The sequence below is a fragment of the Citrus clementina genome, unplaced genomic scaffold, assembly GCF_000493195.1.
Source record: "Citrus clementina cultivar Clemenules unplaced genomic scaffold, Citrus_clementina_v1.0 scaffold_8, whole genome shotgun sequence".
Lineage (NCBI taxonomy): Eukaryota > Viridiplantae > Streptophyta > Magnoliopsida > Sapindales > Rutaceae > Citrus > Citrus x clementina.
Window position 1 is genome coordinate 5739621 of NW_006262022.1, and position 23529 is coordinate 5763149.

At 36.4% G+C, this 23529-nt stretch overlaps 3 protein-coding genes across 3 annotated transcripts; all 3 read right to left on the bottom strand.

Moving 5' to 3' along the window:
• Nucleotides 1-1077: 1077 nt before the first annotated feature.
• LOC112096286 (ATP-dependent Clp protease proteolytic subunit-like) lies at nucleotides 1078-5366 on the bottom strand. The gene is made up of 5 exons (XM_024179709.1): nucleotides 5283-5366; nucleotides 2688-2891; nucleotides 2223-2278; nucleotides 1430-1499; nucleotides 1078-1320 (listed from the first exon to the last, which is right to left on the bottom strand). The coding sequence occupies exons 1-5, from the start codon at nucleotides 5364-5366 to the stop codon at nucleotides 1078-1080; spliced, it is 657 nt and encodes a 218-aa protein (XP_024035477.1).
• Nucleotides 5367-10652: 5286 nt separating this feature from the next.
• LOC18035050 (receptor-like protein 12) lies at nucleotides 10653-12525 on the bottom strand. Its single transcript, XM_024179710.1, has 3 exons — nucleotides 12348-12525; nucleotides 11602-11797; nucleotides 10653-10905 (listed from the first exon to the last, which is right to left on the bottom strand). Exons 1-3 carry the CDS (start codon nucleotides 12523-12525, stop codon nucleotides 10653-10655), a joined length of 627 nt encoding a protein of 208 aa, XP_024035478.1.
• Nucleotides 12526-16707: 4182 nt separating this feature from the next.
• On the bottom strand, nucleotides 16708-20689 carry LOC18034472 (receptor-like protein 12). The gene is made up of 5 exons (XM_024179711.1): nucleotides 20653-20689; nucleotides 19902-19990; nucleotides 19016-19292; nucleotides 18623-18919; nucleotides 16708-18446 (listed from the first exon to the last, which is right to left on the bottom strand). The coding sequence occupies exons 1-5, from the start codon at nucleotides 20687-20689 to the stop codon at nucleotides 16708-16710; spliced, it is 2439 nt and encodes an 812-aa protein (XP_024035479.1).
• Between the last annotated feature and the right edge of the window lie 2840 nt (nucleotides 20690-23529).

Here is a 23529-nt window from a genome sequence, read left to right on the forward strand (position 1 = left end):
TTCGATCGCCAGTGTTTCGGTTGGTTTTCAGGGACGAGGATGGCAAGGGAACGACGACTGGCTTCTAAGCTTCAGATTGGTACCAAGCTCGGCCGAAACGGTGGCCGGAAATGGGAGATATGGCCGGGTCAAAGTTGCGGGTTCCGGGTTGGGTTTTCAGGTCTGTAGTTGGGTCGGTTTGGTAGCTTCTCTCTCACTCTCTGTTACACGTGCATATGTTTCCTCTGTTTCCAGCTTATTCTTTTGCTTTTACTAACTTCTTAACCGCCTCATACTTATTCATTTTTAATTCACATATGTTACATATGTACATGTGTGTAAAATGGTTACTTAGAAAATTATTGGACAGTACCCATCCCCTCCAAATACAATGATACAGATGATATGAGATGAAAGGTCTTTGGGGCCCGTCTGAACACATATAGAGGCTTTGGGCCGTGTGTTTGGACGCTTTTTCCTTTTGGGGGCATGTGCATGCAGTATGGGGATTATAGAGATACGGATATTGAGATACAAAAAGCACAGGTGGCGCGCTGAAAAAAAAAAGGTTTGTGTATTTTTTAAAAAGACAAAACAAACAGGTGAGCAGTTGTAAATTTCCCTTGTTTTTAATAGGAAACAAAGAAACTAGTATTAATAAAAACAATAATTACAAAATGTGAACAATTAGTCCACAAAGAAAGAACCCCCCAAAGGATCACTAGAAGATCTATAAAGTTAAGAGCTGATCAGATGAAAAAATCAATAAGGGATCTAAAAGACTATGAAAGCTCTACAACAAAATCATAACAAAAAACACACAATTAAGCCAAAAACCATTCCCAGTTTAGATGAATGAAGAATAAAGAAGAATCTTGAAATTCTTAATAATTGTGGCCCAAAGAGAAGCTAATACTCACGCTCTTTCCCACAAAAAGATGATATCTTCCTCTGAATCTTAAAAAATCCGTCTATTTCTTTCAAGCCAAATCATCCAAAAGGTGGCCATAACTGAACACGTCCACAGCACTCTAGCTTTTTAACCTTTCTCAACAGCATGAATAAATTCTGAAAGCTTAGATATACTAGAAGCTGGCATCACCCGAGAGATTTTAGCTGCCTGAAACAATCTATGCCATAGCTGGACAGCAGTGTGACAATGAAAAACAAATGATCCACACTTCCGCCATTTTTCCTGGACATGATACACCAAGGAGACAAAGAAACATTAGGGTTCTGCCTTTGAATAACATCACTGGTATTAAGTTTACCAAGAGCCAAGGACCAAGCAAAAATTTGAACTTTACTTGGGATTTTAGCTTTCCAAATCATATGGGCAGGCTGAAAATTCAAAGGAACTTGATCATCAATCAACTTATCCAAAAAAGGATTTGCAAGAAAAGATCCTTGAAGGACTTAGCTTCCGAATTCTTTTATCCTCTATCATAACATTAGCTGAAACATTCTCCAGTAAAGTCAAAAGAGCAGAAGCTTCTTGTATTTCTCCCTCGTTCAAGTTCCTTAAAAATTGAATTCCAATTCCAATCTAACGAGGAATAAGCAATCTTACCCTTGATAGAGACATTGGAATACAGATATTCATCACCATTACTACAATGGGATAATCTTAGAAGGGTTTTTATATATATATATATATAAATTACTAGATTGACATTAGACTCACCAGAAACTTAAAGCAATTTGGTCAGTGAGATAACAATATGTGGACATTAGCATGCATGAGGCTGACACTAGGCACACTATTTCCTTAACTTGAAGATTACCATACAAAAGCATAAAATATGTGAAATTTAGGCCAAAATATTTTTCCCACAATCAGGACCAAAGGGTCTCTTTGGATAATGCACCTAACTAAGGAATCACAAGAAAGTATGAAAGCATTAGTTAAATTCTTTTTTTTTTCTTTCTTTCATTTGTGCTTATTGGAAGGCTTCATCCTGTATTTATGGGCAGGAATTTTTTAGGGAAAACCAACATTTTACTGCCTGAAGACACCTGCAAGTTGCTAAAACCTAAGCATGGTTCTCAATCACAAGGCATAAACTATACAAAAGCAGTTAAGCTTGATGGTCAAACATGGAGCCAATATGTTAATGTTGCCACCAAAACTAGAAAAAAGGGATGAAATCCATTTTTGCATTCACTCAGAGCAAACAACAAACTACTAAACACATTTCAATAGGAATAGATTGCTTAAGAAGAGAGGCATAAAGACTACTCACCCCATAACATCATATATCGCAAAAGCCTCAGTTTCATAACTCAACTTCTCGCCACCCTGACAAAATATAAAACTCTGTTATTAGCATGAATCAATAGATAAATGCCAAGGCAACATGGTTTTCGCAAAGTATTATTTACTTTTCTCACTTAATAAAGAAAGAGAAGTAGAAAAGACAGCATATTTATAACGGCTAAACTTGGCTTTTGGAGAAGAAGAGAAGACAAAAATTCTAGTTTAAGAATGAACATAAATACTGGCCAAGACTGCAACCATAATTGAGAACAAGAATGCATGATTGCTGATCCTGGCATAACTGTTCATGAACGAGTGTCCTTGCAAGAGAACCAGAAGAAAAACTGAAAACCCAGTACATAAAGATGCTCGAAATTCAAAATATGTATTCAGAAGCATTAATAGACGAAATCTGAAAGAAAACTAGAGCATGACATAGAAAGCTTCCAACCTCGGTGGTTCCCGTAGAGTTTAGGTATAAGTAAATGGGCTTCTCAGCATCTTCATACTGGAGGTAAAGGAATTCAGCAAGAATCAGCTCTCTGACAGAAGGAACAAAAGACATGCCCAAGTAAACAATTCGATTCTTGTACAAATAAGATGCCAAGTCTGGTGGAGGTTGCTCCCATGCAGTTCCACTAGTAAAAGGAATGACCTGCCCAGAGGAACATGGCAAGCTAAATAGATAAGTGGACCACTTGTACACAGGAATGATGCAAAGAAAATTATGTTCAAAAAATCAATCAGATATTACCTGCTAAGAAACAGGATGAAGATAATCTATTACAAAACATGAAGTCTTAAACTAGCATACTCTTATGTCCCATAAAAGTCAAGTTCAAATAATCAACACAAGAAGTATCTCAACACTCAGTTTTTCTCCCCATCTTACAATCCTACTTGCTGTCGATGGTATGGTCAACTAGCTCAGAGTTACTTTCCTCTTTCTTTAAAGGTTCGATCCGCTCAACATGGATTTTTTATTCACGGGGGCCTTATTAATTCCTTTTTCCTTTTTTTTTTTTTTTGTTTAAATCACCTGATTTCCGATGACCGCATTAGACCCCGACTAATTCGGATTCGGGGTGTAGTCACAGTTAAGGTTCTTTACCCCTCCCAAATAGTGTGTTTAGTGGGGATCGAACCCAAGAGCTCTTCCCACTTACCCAGCCTGCGCCGCCAACTGAGCCACAACCGTTTGGTTATTAATTCCTTTCATTTTCAATAATTAGTTGTTCATAAAACGGGTCAATAAATTTGCCTCTTTTCTGTCCTATTCACTAAAATTTTTCCTTCACGGCGCGTTGAATATTCTGCATACTCGAAGGCATTTGTCATTGATGTTGATATCTTCTTGTCTACGATTTAGGCTGATCCATTCGAAAATTTCTAATTGTATTTAGGGAAAAGGAGACCTATACTTCAAGATTTGGGGGAAATAGTCATGCAAATCTCCAAGTTTTCAATAAAGGCCATTAAGACTCTTTTTTAAGTATAATCCCCTTGAACTTAATAATTAAAAAAATGATTTTAAAGTTTTTTATTAAATATAAATAAAATATAAATAGTTTAATTTATCTGGTAGACTAATAATATTAGAATTTTTAGTATGTAAAGTAATTTTAAAAATGTAAATTTTTATATTCATTTTAATAATATATTTCTACTTATTACAAAAGTTTTAAATAAATCTTTGGGTTAAATAGATTTTACAACTAATAAAATGTATCTCATGTATTATAATATTAAAATTATTTTATACAATATTGAAAATAATTTAAATGTTTAAATATTTATTTCAATATTATGTTTCTATTTATTACAAATTTAGTTTAATATAATATAAGATTGTAAATTATTAAAACATTTTTAAATATTGAAACTATTTTAAAAGGTATATATAGTTTCATTTATTTTAATATTATATTTCTATTTAATAAAGTAAAAGGGTATTATAGTCAAAAGAGGATTTTAGTGTCCTTTAGTAAAAACTTGAGGGTTTACATAATTATTTTCCCAAACCTAAGGGTGTTTAGGTGTCCTTTTCCCTTGTATTCATAATTTGAAAGTTATTTGAGGTAATTTTATCTTGTCGGAGAATATATTTGATTGCCTTAATGCCCTCTCAATTACAAAACTTTTTGTTCTCCAATTTTATATGCTTTTCTACTTTTATTTCCTTAATTTTAGAGATTTTACTGCTTTGCTTTCAGTTGCTTTCCTTTATTAACCTTTAGGAGTCAGCTGGAATTTTGCATATCATCCTTTGCATTTTACACTTGTAAAAATAATAATATATGAAAGCATTTTCCGAACCTTTCATTTTAATCATAGTATTAGTCTATCAGAGCGAGGGTAGTGCTCTTGAATCATATATTTCTTATTGCTCTTCCTTTTCCCTTCTTTCGATCTTGGTTTCCTTTCCATTAAATATGGATGTTTGATTTGCAGTTTGAATAACTTTTAAACTAATTAAGAAAACAAATTATATTAAATATGACACAAACAAGAACCATGAAAATTTAATTCAATTGGGTACCGCTAATTTCGTGTCAGATTCATGAACCATGTAATAATAAATCAGCATTTTAAAAGTCATATGTATGATGAGACAAAGGCTCAAGACTAGTGAGAAGTAGTTAAGTGTCAATTAATTAATAATTTAATTAAAAATGTATTTGGTAGGATGAGGTTCTATCAGGGATTTATTTACTTTTTTCTACTTTCCCAACACTATTGCCGGTTCATTTAAATTTTCCTTCTCGGCATTTACATGTTTTAATATTTTGCATATTCGAGGAAGTTTATCAAGTGTTTGGTAAATACATGCACTCGTAGTTTGAAACTTTTAATGCTCCGCATGAAAATTGTTCTTGACGATTGCAGCTCTTACTGCAAAACCGGATGCTGATATTAGAAATGCATCAGAGTTAGTTTCCGAAATAGATCCTGTTGGTTATTTGAGTCAGTTTTTATCTCAAAAAAATAATAAATAAAAAGAAAGAAAGAAAAGAAGTAGACAGAAGAGTGCAGTGAAGAAAAGTACCTGGGCAATAATCCTTTCAAAGTCCTCTGCCTTATATTTCAAAGGAGATGGCCTTGGTCCATTTTTGAAAACTATTTTCTTCATTTTGACTCCGAAATAAAAGTTATCAGCAACTCCACGCCCACGGTGTGTTGAATATTCTGTGCTTACTCGAGGGCATTTGTCATTGAAGTTGACATATTCTTGTCCAGCGAAGGTAGTCTTAAAATAATCAAAATTTTCATTAAAAGTTCTTCCATCAATAATTAAACATCTCTTTGAACAAATGTTACCACTAAAATGACATAGTTGACTTGAAGCTTTGTTTAGCATTGGCTCCACTCTCGAGTCACTGTCACTCTTCTTTGTAAGCTATGCACCCATCGCTTGAGTGATGGAGCCTCCTCAACTTAATTATTCTCAAGGTCAAGAATTTAATTTGAGTTTTACTCCCCGAGTACTGCGGGGGTATATTTCCTTTAGATTTCTTGAGCTGAGCTACTAATGCACGGTACGCATGAATTTGCCATGAGCTTCAGCTGATGATTTCTGAGATGGGCTCTGATGCACCTAAGTTTCTTGCCAAGGATGCGCAAGGTTTCCATTCATATAAATTTAGCTATCTTTTGTGGTTGATTTAACTAATGTTGTGATTTATCTATGCTAATTGATAGAACTTTCCAAAGTTTTTCCTGCACGACTGATCGGAAATTCTTCATCAGCCAAGAACTCAGATACAAAAACTCAAGTATATCATATTATCATGTCCATGACCACTAATTGGTTTCACTCTGATTTGCAGCATTTTCCTAGAAATTGTCCATTCAACCATTCTTCCAGCATCCGTTAGATATCCATATCTGTATACATACATCTTTCAAACGCAATACAATTAGTCTAATAAAATTGTCATTTAGTCACACGTAAATTTCCCAAAGAAAATGAAAATGTAACCTATATCTCACGTTAACAACCCATAATTTAATGCAAAACCATTCTGGAAGTTAAAATTAGGAGTCAGGTCTCAAGAGTCGGAAAACTTCTCGAACACGTATATTAGCATTCGTGCAAATGCTTCAGGCGAAACATCCCAAATCTGGTTATGTTTATTAATGCTACCTGAATTGTCAAGTTAGCCCTATGGACAAAGCAGTTTCACATTAAGGAGGATTAAAGTAAAAGAAAAGGACAGAGTCAATAATTCTCTTTATTTGTTGCACAAGCTATCAGATTTCAACGTTATGTGAAAAACATCCAAGAAAATGTCATTTCAGAACCAGAACGGACGCATGAAGTTTTGAATGAGTAAGAGAATTGACCACCGCATTGATAAAACTGCTAACTACTCTTTTCTTTTCATGCCTAACAACATATTCTTGTGACATTGTATGTCATCATTAATTTGAAGTCTTTAAAATTTTGTTCAATCAATGATCTGCAATAAGTAAACAAATTTTGGCCAATAGAACTTGCAGGCTTTCTAGTAGTAAAATTAGAAAGCCTGAATTTTGTTTATTTAGCTACATAAATATTGCATTAAAAGCTTGAAACAAAAACAACAGGCAATTATAGATAATTGAAGAAAATATAATCTTTTAAAAGAACAAAATTAATTTACCATTCAGTATTATTACTCCTAAAAGCTTAATAATCAATTAATTAATTAATTAATTAATTAATGAAGAGGCAGTACTGACGGCATCGACATTCAGGAGGAGGTGGTGGTCGGAATTGGGGAATTCTGATTGGAGGGAGGTGAGCAGTCGATTACGGTCTGGCGGTGCTTGGCCATCAATCATCATCTCTAGAGCTAAAGCTCGCCCTAAACGGCGACGTTATCAGTACGGTTCGCGATCCACCTTTCGCCATCCCATTAAACGGCGTCGTTGCTACCATGATGATGATTATTATTATTATTTCCTCCTTGTGCACAAGTGGCCGATTTTTCTCCTCTTTTCTGTTTTTGTACATTTGGCTGCCATGGTTATCCTCGGCGTACACACGTGGCCGATGGAAAACGATGTGTAAAATTATTCGAATTAAAAGGATCAGGGTCTTCAACTCTGTTAAGTGATTTTGGATCAAACTCATAATTTCCCAATATTCTACTAATTTCAAATGTTTAAGTGAGAAAAGATATACTTCATGATTATTGGTTTTGATGCAAGTAGAAAATTCAAATTAAATTCTGTATGCGTTACTGACTTACCGAAGAAAAAAAATGAAAAAATTCCTACTGAGATGAATTTTTTTTTTTTTTCAAAATAAGAGATATGAAGAGTGGATATAAAGAAAAAAAGAGCCCCCATAAGACAATGGGTGCCTTTTTGAAACATAATCGACAGAGACATTTGTCAAATAATGAGAGGTCAATTCAATTCAACATGTGGACTTTTATACGTATGTTGAATATTTGCATTCAGAATGGGAAATTTAAGCTTTGCTATGGGCCTTTGGCTGCACATTATTGCCTATAAAAGGAAACAAGATCCTTATGTTTCTTCACATTTATAAAAATTTACTAATTTATTGTCAGGAAACTATGGGTTTATTATTCACAATATTTATGTTGTTTGTTTTTTCCCTCATCTTCTTTAATTTTACAATTGCTAATTCGATGTTGTCTCCACTCTGCTATGATGATGAGCGCTTTGCTTTGTTGCAATTCAAAGAAAGCCTCATCATTAATGAGACTTATCCCTAGCATCCATGTCGTCCCAAATCAGCTTCATGGAAGCCTGAAGAAGGAAACATTGACTCCTGCTCATGGGATGGTGTCCAGTGCAATGAAAACAAAGGTCGTGTCATCAAGGTTGGCCTCTCGAGTAGCTGCCTCCAGGGTTCTATCAACTCTAGCAGCAGCTTTTTCACGCTTGTCGATCTTGAGTGGCTTGATCTTTCTTCTAACGACTTCAATGGTTCTGAAATCCCATTTATTAACCTTTCGAGTTTATCTCATTAAACCTTTCTTTTGCCGCTTTTCTTAGTCAAATACCATTGGAAATTCTAGAGCTTTCCAACTTGGTGTCCCCTCGTTTATCATATAATCATAATCTCCAATTTGAGAAGCCAAGTCTTAGAAATCTATTGAGAAGCTGAATAACCTCAAAGAGTTTGATCTTGATGGTGTGACAGTTTCTTCTCCAATACCTTATAGCCTGACAAATCTGTCTTCTTTGACTTTTTTATCACTCTCAGGCTGCGAATTGCTAGGTAACTAAATTCTCACCTCGCTTGACTTTATCCTTAATATATGTGACAACATTTGCATTTCACTGATTTTTTTTTTTAAATTCACAGGAAAAATTCCATCTTCACTTGGTACCTGTCATCTAATAAATTATCTGGTGAGTTGCCTACCTCCATTGGATAACTTGATTCTTCGAAAGAACTTGACATTTCAATGAATGAACTATCGGTTCAATTGCCAACTTCAATTAGAAATCTGGCTTCTTTGGAAGAACCAGTACAGCTTCCATTTAATAGATTTTCACGCGAGTTGCCTTGGTCCATAGGAAATTTTAGTTCTTTGAAAATATTGCATGTAAAATTTGGGGCGAAGTTACACCTTCACTAGGTAATTTGACCGAGCTTTATTGGTTGTTTCTTGCATTTAGTAATATTTATGGTGAGTTACTTGTTTCTATTGGTAATCTTAGATCATTGGAAATATTGTATTTATTTGAATGCAAATTTTTCAAGTCAAATTCCATCTTTACTTGGTAATTAACCTTACCCAACTCGGCTCCCTTGACTTTTCTCACAATAGTTTCAGTGGCACAATGGATCTAGATATGTTTCTTGTTAATCTTAAACACCTAGGGGAGCTATTTCTCTTATCGAACAAGTCGTCGTTGCTCATCAAAGCCACTTCTGGTGCTGCTTCACATAATTTTTTGTTTGTAGGACTGCGTTCATGTAACGTCACTGAAATGCCAAATTTCTTGAAATACCAACATCATTTGAAGTTGCTCGACCTTTCCTCCAATAAAATACATGAGAAAGTACCTATATGGTTGTTAGACCCCAGTATGTAGAATTTCGGCTACTTGAACCTTTTCGATAACTTTTTAACAGGGTTTCATCAACATGTTGTCGTTTTTCCATGGAGTTATGATCGCTTTTTATTTGATCTTAGCTCTAATTGTCAACAAAGACCGCTCCTAGTTCCACCTTAGAATACCGTGAACTATCTAGCTTCAAATAACAGCCTAGCGGGGGAAATTCTATCCTGGATATGCAATTTGGGTATTCTTGAAAGCCTTGATTTGTCTTGCAATAACTTAAGTGGCTTGCTTCTTCAATGTTAAGGCAATTTTAGTAATCCTCTTGTAATATTAGATCTATAGCACAATAAATTTTCTGGAAGCATTCCCTTAAACCTTCTTGAACAGAAAGTTTTTTAGAATGATTGATTCAAGCAATAATCTATTACAAGGAAGAATTTCGAGATCTTTGGCCAATTGTTCAAGTTTAGAATTTCTTGATCTTGGGAATAACCAAATTAGTGATACTTTCCCTTCTTGGTTAGGAACTCTTCCATATTGAACATTCTCATCCTAAAAGCATGTCATGATAACAGAATCTAGAACTCAATGTGGGTTCCCTGAACTCTATATTATTGACTTCTCTAACAATTGAATTACCGGGAAGCTTCCATCCAAATATTTCCAATGTTGGAATTCTATGCAAGTTTTCAATGCAAGTGAACTAACATATGCAAGGTTTCATTGCTCTAGTCCCAATAATTATTTGAATTGGGTTTGACAGAACTTATGATTATTCATCAACAATAAGCAACAAAGGCCAAATGATGTCGTATGGCAAGATCCTAAATATTCTCTCTGACATTAGCCTCTCAAGCAATAGATTTGATGGAGAGATTCCAACATCCATTTCAAATTTAAGGGGACTTCAAATTCTCAGCCTTGCCAACAATAGTCTCCATGGCCATATTCCATCATGTTTAGGCAAGCCAACAGATTTAGAATCATTGGATCTCTCCGATAATTATCTTTCAGATAAGATTCCTCAACAATTGGGTTGATCTCACATTCCTTGGATTCTTTAATGTCTCACACAACAATCTCGTTGGACCCGTACCACAAGCAAACCAATTTCCTACATTTGACCATAGTTCATTTGATGAGAACTCGGGATTGTGTGGAACGCCTTTGTCCAAACAGTGTGAGACTTCAGAAGCTCCAACAAATGAAAATCATATGGAAGGCTCAGAGGAGTCAGTGTTTTCAGGCGCATCTAAGTGGAAAATCATTCTGATAGTAGAATTAAAAACAATCACAAAATAGTACACTAACAATATAGAGGAAAGAAAAACAAGTACTCATAATTGATGGTGTCAACTCCTCGAAGAAAAAAGCCTAATTACATTCAGTTTCTATGCCTCCTTATTCTCTTTCTTGTTTTTAGTTGCATCCCCAATTTCTTCGGAAACCATCGGACTATACCTGTGCTGAAATTAAACCCGAAAACCAATCCTACAACAATTCTACCTGTATAACCTGTTAGAACGATTTTCCAATCAGATGCACCCGAAAATAGATCCTCCGAGCCTTCAATATGAGCCTTATTTGCTGGAGCTTCAGAATTCTCACATTCTTTGGGCAAAGGCTTCCCACATAATCTAGAGTTCCCATTAAATGAACTGTAGCCAAATGTAGGAAATTGGTTTGCTTGTGGAATGGGTCCCGTGAGATTGTTGTGCGTGGCGTTGAAGAATTCAAGGAATGTGAGCCTAGTTAGCAGCTATGGAATCTGTCCTTAAAACCTATTTTTTGAGAGATCTAATGATTCCAAATTTGTTAGGCTGCCCAAACAAGACGGAATATGGCTTGGAGGTTATTGCTGGTGAGGCTGAGAACTTGAAGTCCCTTTAAATTGGCAATCGATGTTGGAATCTCTCCATCAAATCTATTGCTCGAGAGGATAATACCCTTAAGAATATCTGGGATCTTGTCATGTGTCATCATTTGGCCTTTGTTGCTCATTGTTATTGAATAGTCATTTTGGGGGAAGTATCTATAGAAGTCAAATGAAAAATACGAAGAGAGAAAATTTTCCATATATCTCAGTTGGCTTGAATTGGCAAATTTCATGGCATTCCAACATTGAAAATATTTTGATGGAAGCTTACCCATAAAGCTGTTGTTAGATAGGTCAATGATTCAAAGCTTTGGAAATCCACACTCCATTTCAGGTTCCTTGATTTCACCACGGAAGTTGTTGGATTAAGACGAGAATATTTAACTCCAAAAGACTTCCCAACCATATAGGAAAAGTATCATTGATTTGGTTATTCCTAAGATCAGAAATTTCTAACACTGCACAATTGGCCAATGATTTAGGAATTTTTCCTTGTAATAGATTATGGCTCAAATCAACCATCCTCAAATCACTTCCATTCATGAAGGTATCTGGGGTTGTCCCAAAGAAGTTTTTTCCTTGCAAGCTTAACACTGAAAGTCCACCACTGAAATTGCCCAAACATTGAAGAAGCTCACCACTTAAATTATTGTCTGACAAATCAAGGACATAAAGACTACTCAAATTGCATATCCATGATGGAATTTCCCCTGTTAGATTGTTCTTTGAAATTAGATAGTGTCTTATTTTCGTGGATAGAGCTGGGATTGGTCCTTGAAGGAATTAGAATTGAGATCTAAAGTAAATGAATCACTAGTCCAGGGAAGAACAGTAGGATGTTGATCAAACCGAGGAAAAGAGTTTTTGGAAAGGTTTAAGTAGCTAAAATTCTTCATACTTGGGATCAATAGCCAGTTAGGTATGTTTCCATGTATTTTCTTTGGAGGAAAGGTCTAGGGCCTCCGAATGTTTTTGGTGTTTCAAGAAATTTGGAAATTCAGAAAGGTTGCATGAACACAGTCCTACAAACAAATTTTTTTCTGAAGTGATGTAAAAAGAGGCTTTGTTAAGCAATGATAACCCGTTTGATGAGAGATATAAAGTTTCCAAATTTTTTAGGCTAACAAGAAAAGTATCAAGCTCCATTTGTGCCACTAAAATTATTTTGAGAAAGCTTGAGATAGCCGAGTTGGGTCAAATTACCTAGTGAAGGTGGAATTTGACCTGAAAAATCGCAATAAAAGACATCCAATCTTTCTAACGAGCTGAGACTTCCAATAGAAGCAGGTAACTCACGCAAAAAGTTGTTAAATGCAAGGTCCAACCATTGTAGTTGGTTGAGATTACCCAATGAAGGTGGAATTTGACCAGAAAACTGCATTTGTAGACATCTAAAAATTCCAGTGACCTGGGATTTTGAAAGCTGGGAACTCCCAAAAAAAATTATTAGATGAAAGGAGCGATGAACGCAGTGTCTCTACACACCCATCTAAATATCAAACTAAACTTTTAAAATTAATTTCTTATGTTTATAATAATTTTTAAATAAACTCATTACAATAATTCACACAACCATTAATAAAAAATAGTGGCTGTAGTTTTCATTGCATTATATATACATATGTTATCAATGTCTTAGCCAAAAGAAAGCAATCAATACGTCACTTAGTCGCTGAAGACGATCAAGAAACGGCGAGTCAGAGGTCATCTAGTAAAAAACCAATATGGTTAGTCGAGTTAGTTCGGAACAAAGGCAACGTTTTTCCGTCTCAAGAGCAGCCATGGCAGGTACTTGACGGCTTCTGATATTCCGCTTCTGCTGGGCGTGACTGGCAACGAAGTTGTTCGGACGGTTCCTGGGAAAAAGAACATGGACCGCCAACCTGAGTGGGAGCCTAAGAGTCGGCTTTCAATTCAAGTTCAAAAGTTGGTGCAGTAAGTACTTTTTGCATGCAAACGGACACATGCCGCTGTGGAGGAACTCGGTGACTCATCATGACACTCATACTGGGTCCTCCAAGAATTAGATTTTGTGGAATGCTGAGTCCGTCAACCTTCCGGAAACACTGTCCTTTTCGGAGTATTTGTCGTCTGTTTCGAGCTTTGGCTCGGTTTCTGATGATGTTTTGCAAGTCTTGTCCGATGGGGCATCGGGTTCCGGCCCTGAGTCTCCCTTGTCAGTTGTGTCTCCGATTAAGCGTTCCGGGTTCTCCCTTTTATCTGCAGACAAGGTCCTCTTTCTTAACTTGTTAGATAAATTAATTAATTATGCATTATTTTGCTAAATCTTATGGATTAATTGATTTGGTATATTTGTTTATTAGTTCATTCTTTTCTTGTTTAGATGACGATCACATAGTCAGGGTCAGATACTGTGACTAAATTACTTAGCTATAATCGGAACATCATATCTCTCATGCACGCAAAATGCGTAGAGAATAAGCTGCTGTTTTGCAAATTTAAATAATGGCTAAGCTAAATGCCAGGAGAAAGGACAATTAATTTCGATTCATGTCATGATAAACAGGAAGTCATTTTAATCTAGGAAGAAGCTTATAATTGCCTCTATGTCACAGGTTTAGAAATTAGTCAGAAAGTGTAAGAAACGTACAATTGCGGTGCTTTCCCTTGTACGGATTTTATTTACACATCTTGTGTTGGAAGTGACATCGTTTGTGGTATATCTGCTCAGTTATCTTCTGTCGGAAGCGATTCCATCTTTGCGAGATTCACTTATTTATCTTGTTTTGGAGGCAGAATCATTTATTCAACATAAACTGAAATATCATGCCTTGGAATCAATCTCATCCGCCTGGAAGCTATTTAGTAATCTTGCTTTGGAGGCAAAATCATAGGTGCAGGATCTAGTCAAGAAAAGCAAGTGGAGCGCGCGTCCTTCTTGCTTTTGGTATTAGTGTTTATGCTTGTATTATAGGAGGAGCTACTACAGCAACGAGACAAGAATGTGAGAGGCAGCTGATTGGGGCAGTGGTGATTGTCTTCTCGGTGATCCAATGGACTATAACATCCGTTTATTTCGCACTACCAGATTTGGGAGTCGAGCAATTCCAGTGCATCAGTTTTGCTGCTACCCTTTTCTATAGCAACTCTGTTTCTTTTCAAAAAGGATAAGGATGCTACTGATTCATCACACGGTGTTTATAATAATTCATTAAGAAATTCGAGTGTTTCACATATTCCAGCTGTTGATCATGTGCCTAGCACAGCCAATCACTTCTTGTTGCTTATAATCCGGACCCCGATGAACCAGTTTAACTTGCTGAATGATTTGCTCTTGGTATCCAGCCCTGCCTCCCTTATGGCACCAGCTACTCGTCAAGTCAATCAGAAATACCAATAGCAGACTATCAAGCAGGTACAAATATCAAAGTTTCTGAGATATATAATAATTTCCTTAGATATATGATTGTAGTTCTTTTATTACAGGTTTGTCAGCTGCTTTGTAAATATAAGAAACCTTCACTTGCTGTGTTTTATCTTGTGTTGGAAGTAGCATCAATTTTTCTGTCTATTTGGAAAAAGTAAGAGGGGTTTCCTTCTTGCTGCATTTCTACTGTTGGCATTTGGTTTTGTTATGAATATGTATACTTGTTTTATGGGAAGAAGCAGAGGTGCAACCAGAATACATAGTCTGAGGCAGCTAGTTGAGACAGTGGAAGTTGCTTTCTCTGTGATCCGGGTGAGTGTTACACTCATTTATTCTATTCTGGTAGTATTGCATGTCAGGAACAATTTTAGTGCGCCGGTCTTGCCTCTAGTCTTCTCTGTAATTGTTGCTGTTTTTACTTTCAAATATGACGGGGAAGTTTCTGATTCGTCAAGCCACGCAGACGATGATTTATATGGAGATTTGCCTGTTAAAAATATTCCACTTTTTCAGGCTTTACCTCGCGCATCTAATGAGCTTTTTCCAACTGGTATGATGGTGGCAAGTTCGAACCCCGTGCCTCTACAATGGCACCAACCGCTGATTATCAACTCGATCTGTTTTAGGCAAGTTTACACGTTCCACAAAGGAAGAAGAAAACTGAACCGAACAGAAATATTGAAAGCTAACTAAATTTAATAACTGGAGAGGACAGTAGCCAAAAAAAATTAATAAACTGCGCAAATAGTAATATGTAATGTTCGTTTTTCTGATAAATTTATATTAGGCGGTTAGATAATCGCAAAGCTTTCTTTCAATTTTTGGGTCTAATTAGCGGAATAAAAATAACAAGCTGGGTGTTTGAGTAAATATCTTTTTTTTCTTTTAGATCTATCGAACTTTGCATTGGGGCTTTACCTTTTATTTTTCAAGAATCAATTTGTCATCTAATTAATCAATAAATTTGCCTCTAGTTAGTCCAGTTCATTAAAATTTTCCTTCACCGCATGTTGAATAGTCTGCATACGCGAGTGCATTTTTTCTAGAGATTTAGGCTGTCATGACTTTTAGACTATATATATCTCTAAAGTGTTTGGAAAAAGCAGAAACAGAGCTGTAGCAGAGGAGTGCAGAGAAGAAAACAGCAGTAAAATTATTTCTTAGCTTTTAAGACAGGAATGATGGAGGAGAGATGCATGGGCACCGTTTTAAGTCAACCAAAGTTAAACTGGCCAATTGGCCATGTCATTCGACTGTCAACATTAGTTTGGATGCATGTGACGATGATTTTAACTCGTAGTTGTTGCGTAAAAACCTTTGTTTTCTTTACTTATGTAATCTGTTCTCAAAATTATTATTATTTTTTTTTTAATGGTAGGCGTAGGAGCCTAATTCCTCACAATTATCATTTAAATAACATGTTAACTGCCAGCTGGAATCATTAGTATAAATACTCAAGTTGTAATCAGTTTTAGAAAAGAATAAAGAATACACTTTCCCAGAAACTTCTCGATGTTTCTCTTTCATTTTCCTTGCACTTTCTTACTTCCTAAACACTTTGTATTACATTTTCAATCACACATTATTACTACAATCGAGGTTCCTGGATGTGAAAACTATATACAAATATTTGGTAGTTTGTATCTTTTCTAGGTTCATATGCCAAATAATATTATGTGCTGCTTGGAGAGCCATTGGTTTGTCCATGTTCACTCGCAATGCGGATGCAGAAGCAAACGGCAGCTCGTCTATGTTGACGATACTGATATCTGGTGTTTAATTACCAAACACTATTAATTTTTTATTTAATATCTCAAGCTTCCATTTCATATTAACAGTGATTTAAATTTCAAAAGGCACCATAAACCAACTTTTAATATATAATACACCAATTTCTTATCTCTTTTTTTTTTTTAAAAAAGGAGAAATGTAAGGATCCATTAAAAAAAATCACACCGACATTATAATGACAATTTAAAGGGAAGAAAAAAACCGAGGACACATAATAGTGCATAGTCTTAAAAGAAAAACCTGTTATTTGAGAGATCCAATGATTCCAAATTTGTTAGATTGCCCAAACATGACGGAATATGACCTTGGAGATTATTGTTGTCGAGGTTTAGAACTTGAAGTCCCTTCAAATTTGCAATCGATGTTGGAATCACCCCATCAAATCTATTGCTTGAGAGAATAATGGCCGTGAAGGATATCGGGAATCTTGTAATATGTCATCATTCGCCCTTTGCGTTCAAGTGTCAATGAGTAATCATAAGTGCTAATTAGATCAGTGGACACTTGTCCATACGGAGGAATCACATCTTGCAGATATCTTAGCTCAGTTGTATTGACAATTTTCATGGCATCCCAACACAGGAAACTCTTTGATGGAAGCTTTCCAGTAAATCTGTTGTTAGAGAGGTCAATAATGTGGAGTTTAGAAAATCCACAATCAGTTCTGGGTTCTTTTATAATGCCATAAAATGTGTTGGATCGTAGGATGAGAACATTCAAGTTTGGAAGAGTTCCTAACCAAGAGGGAAAAGTGTCACTAATCTGGTTGTTCCCAAGATCAAGAAATTCCAACTTTGAACAGTTGACCAACGATCTTGGAATTCTTCCTTGAAAAAGATTATGGCTTAAATCAATTACTCCTAATCTACTTTCTTTAATGAAAGTATCTGGGATGGTCCCAAAGAAGTTATTCCCTTGCAAGTCAAGCACTGCAAGTTCATCACTGAAATTGCCTAAACACTGAGGAAGCAAGCCACTTAAGCTATTGTGAGACAAAACAAGGTTTTTAAGAGTATTCAAATTACATATCCATGATGGAATTTCCCCTGTCAAGCTATTGTTTGAAACTAGATAGAGAATGGTTTCCGGGGGTGGAACTGGGAGTGGTCCTTGTAAATTATTAGAGCTAAAATCAAAAGTCTTCCCTGGAAGAACAGCAGGATGCTGATCAAACCTAGTTAACAAGTTATGCGAAAGGTTCAAGGCGTTGAGATACTGCATACTAGGGTCTAACAACCATTTAGGTATTTTTCCATGAATTCTATTGGCGGAAAGGTCCAAGATCACCAAATGATGTTGGTTTTTCAAGAAATTTGGAAATTCAGTAAGATTGCATGAACGCAATCCTACATACCGAAATTTCTGTGAAGTGGTATTAGAAGTGGCTTTGGTGAGCAATGACAACCTATTTGATGAGAGAACTAAAGCTTCCAAATTTTTCAAGCTAGTAAGTAAAAAATCTAGCTCTATCATTCCTCTATAAGAATTCTGAGAAAGGCTAAGGACAATAAGTTGGGTAAGATTCCTGAGTGAAGATGGTATTTGACCTGAAAAATTACACTTACCGACATGTAATGCTTTCAATGACCTAAGATTTCCAATGGAACCAAGTAAGTCGCCCGAAAAATTATTAAATGTAAGATACAAAAGTTGTAGCCGGGTGAAATTACCAATCGAATGTGGAACTTTGCCCCAAAAACTACATGACCTCAGATCTAGTATCTTCAAAGAACTAAAATTTCTAGTCGACCATGGAAACTCACCTGAAAATTTATTGAATGAAAGGTGAAGTTCTTCCAAAGAAAAAAGATTTTGAATGGAAGTAGGCAACTCACCAAAAAGTCCATTACGTGAAAGGTCAAGTACTTTCAACGAACCAAGATTTCCAATAGAAGTAGGCAATTCACTAAAAAATCTATTTTGTGAAAGGTCAAGTTTTTTCAAAGAACTAAGATTTCCAATCGAAGTAGGCAACTCACTGGATAAAATATTTGCAGAGAGATCTAGTTCTTTCAAAGAATGAAGATTACCAATGGAAACAAGCAATTCACCCCGTAATTCATTTAGTGAAAGGTCCAAATGAAGGAGCTTGGATAAATTGCCAAATGAAGACAGAATTCTTCCTGAAATTTGAAAAGAAAAAAGAACGCACTACTTAAGTAGAAAATTAAAAATAACAATAGCTTTTAATAACGAATTTAACATTGCAAATAGCAATTTTCGAGTAAAATATATATGTATATTTAACAGTAACATGCATGTATATTAATTTAGGAGAAAATATATAAAATTTAATTACCTTCCAATTCACAGTTTCGCAGAGAAACAAACGTCAAAGAAGATAGATTTGTCAAGTTATGAGGTATCGTTGAACGAATAAAAGCATCACCAAGGTCAAGTATTTCTAGATTACTTAACTTCTCGACTAAATTTGCGAGATTGGGCTTCTGGAGTTCAAGTCTACCACCAGGACCATCATTTAGTGATAAATCAAGGGATACCAAATTAGAGAGCTCCAAAATTTCTGATAGTATTTGACCAGATAAAGAAGTTCCAGAAAGGTTCAAATATGATAACCTCGAAAGGTTGATGATTTCTGGTGGGATTTCAGACGAATTGAAGTCATTAAAAGCAAGATTAAGCCACTCAAGATGGACAAGCTAGAAAAGGCCGCTGCTAGAGTTGATAGAACCAAAAAGGCAGCTATTGGAGAGGTCAAGCTTGATGACATGACCAGTGTTCTTATCGCAATGAACGCCGTCCCAAGAGCAGCAATCAACATCACCTTCTTCTGGCTTCCATGATGCCGCTTTAGGACGACAGTCAAATTTCCAAGCATCAAGATCCCTATTGATGTGTCTCTCTTTGAATTCCAACAAAGCAGAGCGCTCATCATCGTGGCAAAGTGGCAGCACAGAAGAAGCAGTGAAGTTGGCGAATGTAAAATTAAAGATGAAGGAAAAAGCGAACTGCATAAATATTATGGATAAACATATAAAGGATAAACCCATAGTTTTCTCAAAGTAAAATCTGTTTAACTTTATAGATGTGAAGAAACTTAAAGGCCTTGGTTTGCTTTTATAGGCAAATTGCAGCAGTTCAAACATTATAATCATTGGACTCTTGTTTATTTTTTCAAGTCAACAAAAGTTAAGTCTTAATAATATTTATTATTTAATGTGATGCCATAAACATTTACTATTCTGTCACCACCGAAAACACGATTATAGCAAAAGTGAGGATTAATTAATAAGCGGAGGGAAACAATGAAAATGAGTAAATGCAAACAGTTGCATCAATACGGTGTCGGGCTGTTGGCTTTTTAATTCTAACTTTTTTTCCTTTTTTTACTTTTCACTTCACTTTAACGACACTCGTATGCATCCAGGATAGTGAGAAAAAGTACGTTCCTTTACACCCCTTTTTGCACATAAATCTACTCATAAAAGTATTACATAAAGGATTTCTGAATCTACACATTGCAATCAAGTGAATGCAATCTTGCAATCATTCATATTCCCCTTTCCACATAAATCTACTCCTAAAAGTGATGCTTACAATTATGTTCAGATTCACACCAGTATAGCAAAACCAACTTCTTTTAGATTTCCCAAATAGGCGCTGTTGGTTATTTCAGTCAGTTTTTGAAGCTGAAGATTCTGATAAGCTGAAAACAGAAGCTTTACAGAACACTTCCCAAAGGATCTTTGGATTAGAATCAATCAAGATGCCTCCCAAAGACAACCAGAAAGCTTAATGGATTAATGACCTATTACTAAGACTAGGATTGTGTTTAGAAACAAACAAAGAAACGAATTGAAATCAAGAAATCACAGAACACAACTATGTAACGTGGTTCAGTCAATTTGCACTGACTTACATCCACGGGGGAACAAACTTAACAGCTTCATTGATATGACTTCAAGACTTGATTACAGAGATTAACAAGCACTCAACAGGAACAAGAAAACTCTCAGTCTCAAGCTTTCTTTCTCTCGTTACAATGCTCTCTCTCTCAACCAACACACACGCCGTTTCCAGCTGAGCATCACAGCTTATAAACCACCTCAGAGGCTTCCCAGAAACGCACGTGAGGACCATGTGCAATAACGGCCCTTTAACAACCTTTTGTATGCACGTGTTCTGCTCGTGTTCTATTAACTTCAAAACGGCAAGACTGTATGTCGTTGTAGCAAGCAAAACATTTACTTCATAAAACGCAGTCTTTAAGTGTCGTTTTACTGAAGTTATCGAGCATCACAAAACGCAAGCTAACTCTGTCGTTTCATCCTCTTTGATTTGATTCACTGAATACACAACAAACTCCACCTTGAAGCAAATCATTCCTGATAAACTTCTTCCCCATTATCGTGTGCATTTCTCAGGAGCTGCACACTCCAGTCAAATCCAAGCAGAGGCTGAATTTGGCTGTAGGTACCACCTTTGTAAGCATGTCAGCTGGGTTACTGTCAGTGTGAACTTTAACCATTTTGATGACTCCTTTAGACACTTCATTCCTTATAAAGTGTAGCTTCACATCAATGTGTTTGGTTCTTTCATGGTGTACTGGATTCTTGCTCAGATAGATCGCACTTGAGCTATCACAATGAATATCAACAGACTGTTGCTTCTTCCCCAGTTCAGCTAGCATACCCTTAAGCCACAAGGCTTCTTTAACAGCCTCTGTAGCTGCAGTGTATTCAGCTTCTGTAGTTGACAAAGCTACAATGTGTTGAAGGCTTGCTTTCCAGTTGATTAGACATCCGTTTAGCATAAACATATAGCCTGTTAAGGATCTTCTTCTATCATTGTCCCCTGCAAAGTCTGAGTCTACATATCCACATAGCCCACCATTTCTGCCCTCAGTTCTCCCATATTGCAGTCCAACCCCCAAGGTACCCTTTAAGTATCTTAGAATCCATTTCACTGCATTCCAATGCTCCTTCCCTGGTGTTGCCATGTATCTGCTCACAAGGCTTAAAGCATATGCAAGATCTGGTCTGGTTAATACCATTGCATACATCATGCATCCAACAGCATTTGCATATGGAATTTTTATCATTTCAGATTTCTCTTCATCAGTCTGAGGACATTGCTGATTTGAGAGTCTGAAATGTGATGCCAGGGGTGTCATGACAGGTTTACAGCTTTCCATCCCAAAGGTGTCAAGTACCTTAGCTAGATACTTCTCTTGAGTTAGAAATATCTTTCCTTCCTTTCTGTTTCTCCTTATTTCCATGCCTAAGATCTTCTTGGCATGCCCTAAGTCTTTCATGTCAAATTCTGAGCTGAGCAGTAACTTCAAGGCATCAATCTCTTCTCTTTGTTTGCAAGCTATTAACATATCATCCACATATAAGAGCAAGTATATATGGAGATCTGCTTTTGTTGTTTTGTAGTAAACACAACAATCAAAGCTGCATTTATTGAATCCATGAGATGTTATGAACTCATCAAATCTGAGGTACCACTGTCTGGGTGATTGTTTTAACCCATACAGTGACTTCTTTAGCAGACACACATGATTTGGCTTCAGCTGGTCTGTGTACCCTTCTGGTTGTGTCATGAAGATTTCTTCTTGCAGGTTCCCATGCAGAAAGGCTGTTTTGACATCGAGTTGATCAAGCTCCATGTCATAAACTGCTGTTAGAGCCAACAAGACCCTTATTGATGCATGTCTAACCACAGGTGAGAATACTTCTTTGAAATCAATGCCCTCTTTCTGTGTGTATCCTTTAGCTACCAGCCTAGCCTTAAACCTCCTAGGTTCTGTAGCTGACACCCCATCTTTGATCCTGTATATCCATTTGCATCCCACTATCCTTCTATTATCAGGCTTTCTCACCAGCTCCCATGTATTGTTTCTGTAAAGGGAAGCTATTTCATCATCCATGGCTATCTGCCATTCAACCTTGCTTGTACTGTTAACTGCTTCTTTGTAGCTCTTAGGTTCTGTTTCATCAATTTCATGTGAGGTAGCAAGTGCATAAGCTATTAGATCTGCATAGCCATATCTCTTTGGAGGTCTGGTAGTTCTTCTTTCTCTGTCTTTTGCCAACTGATATTCTCCAAGCTCAGTTTGATTTTGGTGATGTTGATGTTCTGTTTGGTGTTCTTTATTTTCAGAATTATCTTCATCTGAATCTGCAGCTTCATTTGAAGATTTCTGAAATGGATGCTCCACCTCAAACTGTATACTTTCAGTACCACTATCTTGAGATTCAGCAGCTTCAGCTGGGTTTCCAGTAGTCAGCTCATCCTCCTCATTGAACACCACATCCCTGCTTGTTATGCATCTGGGTGGAGTTAGTTCTGAACACCACAATTTATAACCCTTCACTCCATCTGGATAACCTATAAACTGTCCCTTTAAGGCTCTAGGTTCTAATTTTCCCTGATTTATGTGTGCATATGCTGTACACCCAAATACTTTGAGATTATTGTAGTTTCCAGGTTTACCAGACCACAGTTCATAAGGAGTCTTGAACTCAATGGCTGCTGAAGGACTTAGGTTGACCAGTAAGCAAGCTGTTAACAAGGTTTCTGCCCAGAGCCCTTTTGGCAGCTTTGACTGAATCATCATGCACCTGACTTTATTCATTAAAGTTCTGTTCATCCTTTCAGCAAGCCCATTCTGTTGAGGAGTCATTCTCACTGTTCTATGTCTGCCAATGCCCTCACTAGCACAGAAATCATCAAACATCTGATTACAATATTCAAGTCCATTGTCTGTCCTTAGCTTCTTAACCTTCTTACCTGTTTGGTTTTCAACTAAGGCTTTCCAATCCTTAAACTTGCCAAATACTTGATCCTTTGTTCTGAGAACATACACCCAAACCCTCCTCGAAAAATCATCAATTATAGACATGAAGAATCTATTTCCCCCCATAGATAGGACTTGAGATGGCCCCCACAGATCTGAGTGAATGTAGTCCAGAATGTCTATAGTATTATGCTGAGATTTCTTGAAACTAGCTCTTGCAGACTTCCCTAGGACACAGTCTTCACAAAAAACTAATTCCCCAATCTTATTACTTCCCAGAACACCCTGCTTAGCTAGTTCTTTAAGGCCCTTAATGCTCATGTGCCCTAGTCTCAGATGCCATAATCTGGTTGCATCCATGTTAACCTTAGTGGATACACTGGATTCTCCAGTTACTACTTCACCATCTAAAACATATACTCCATCTTCTACTCCTTCATAAT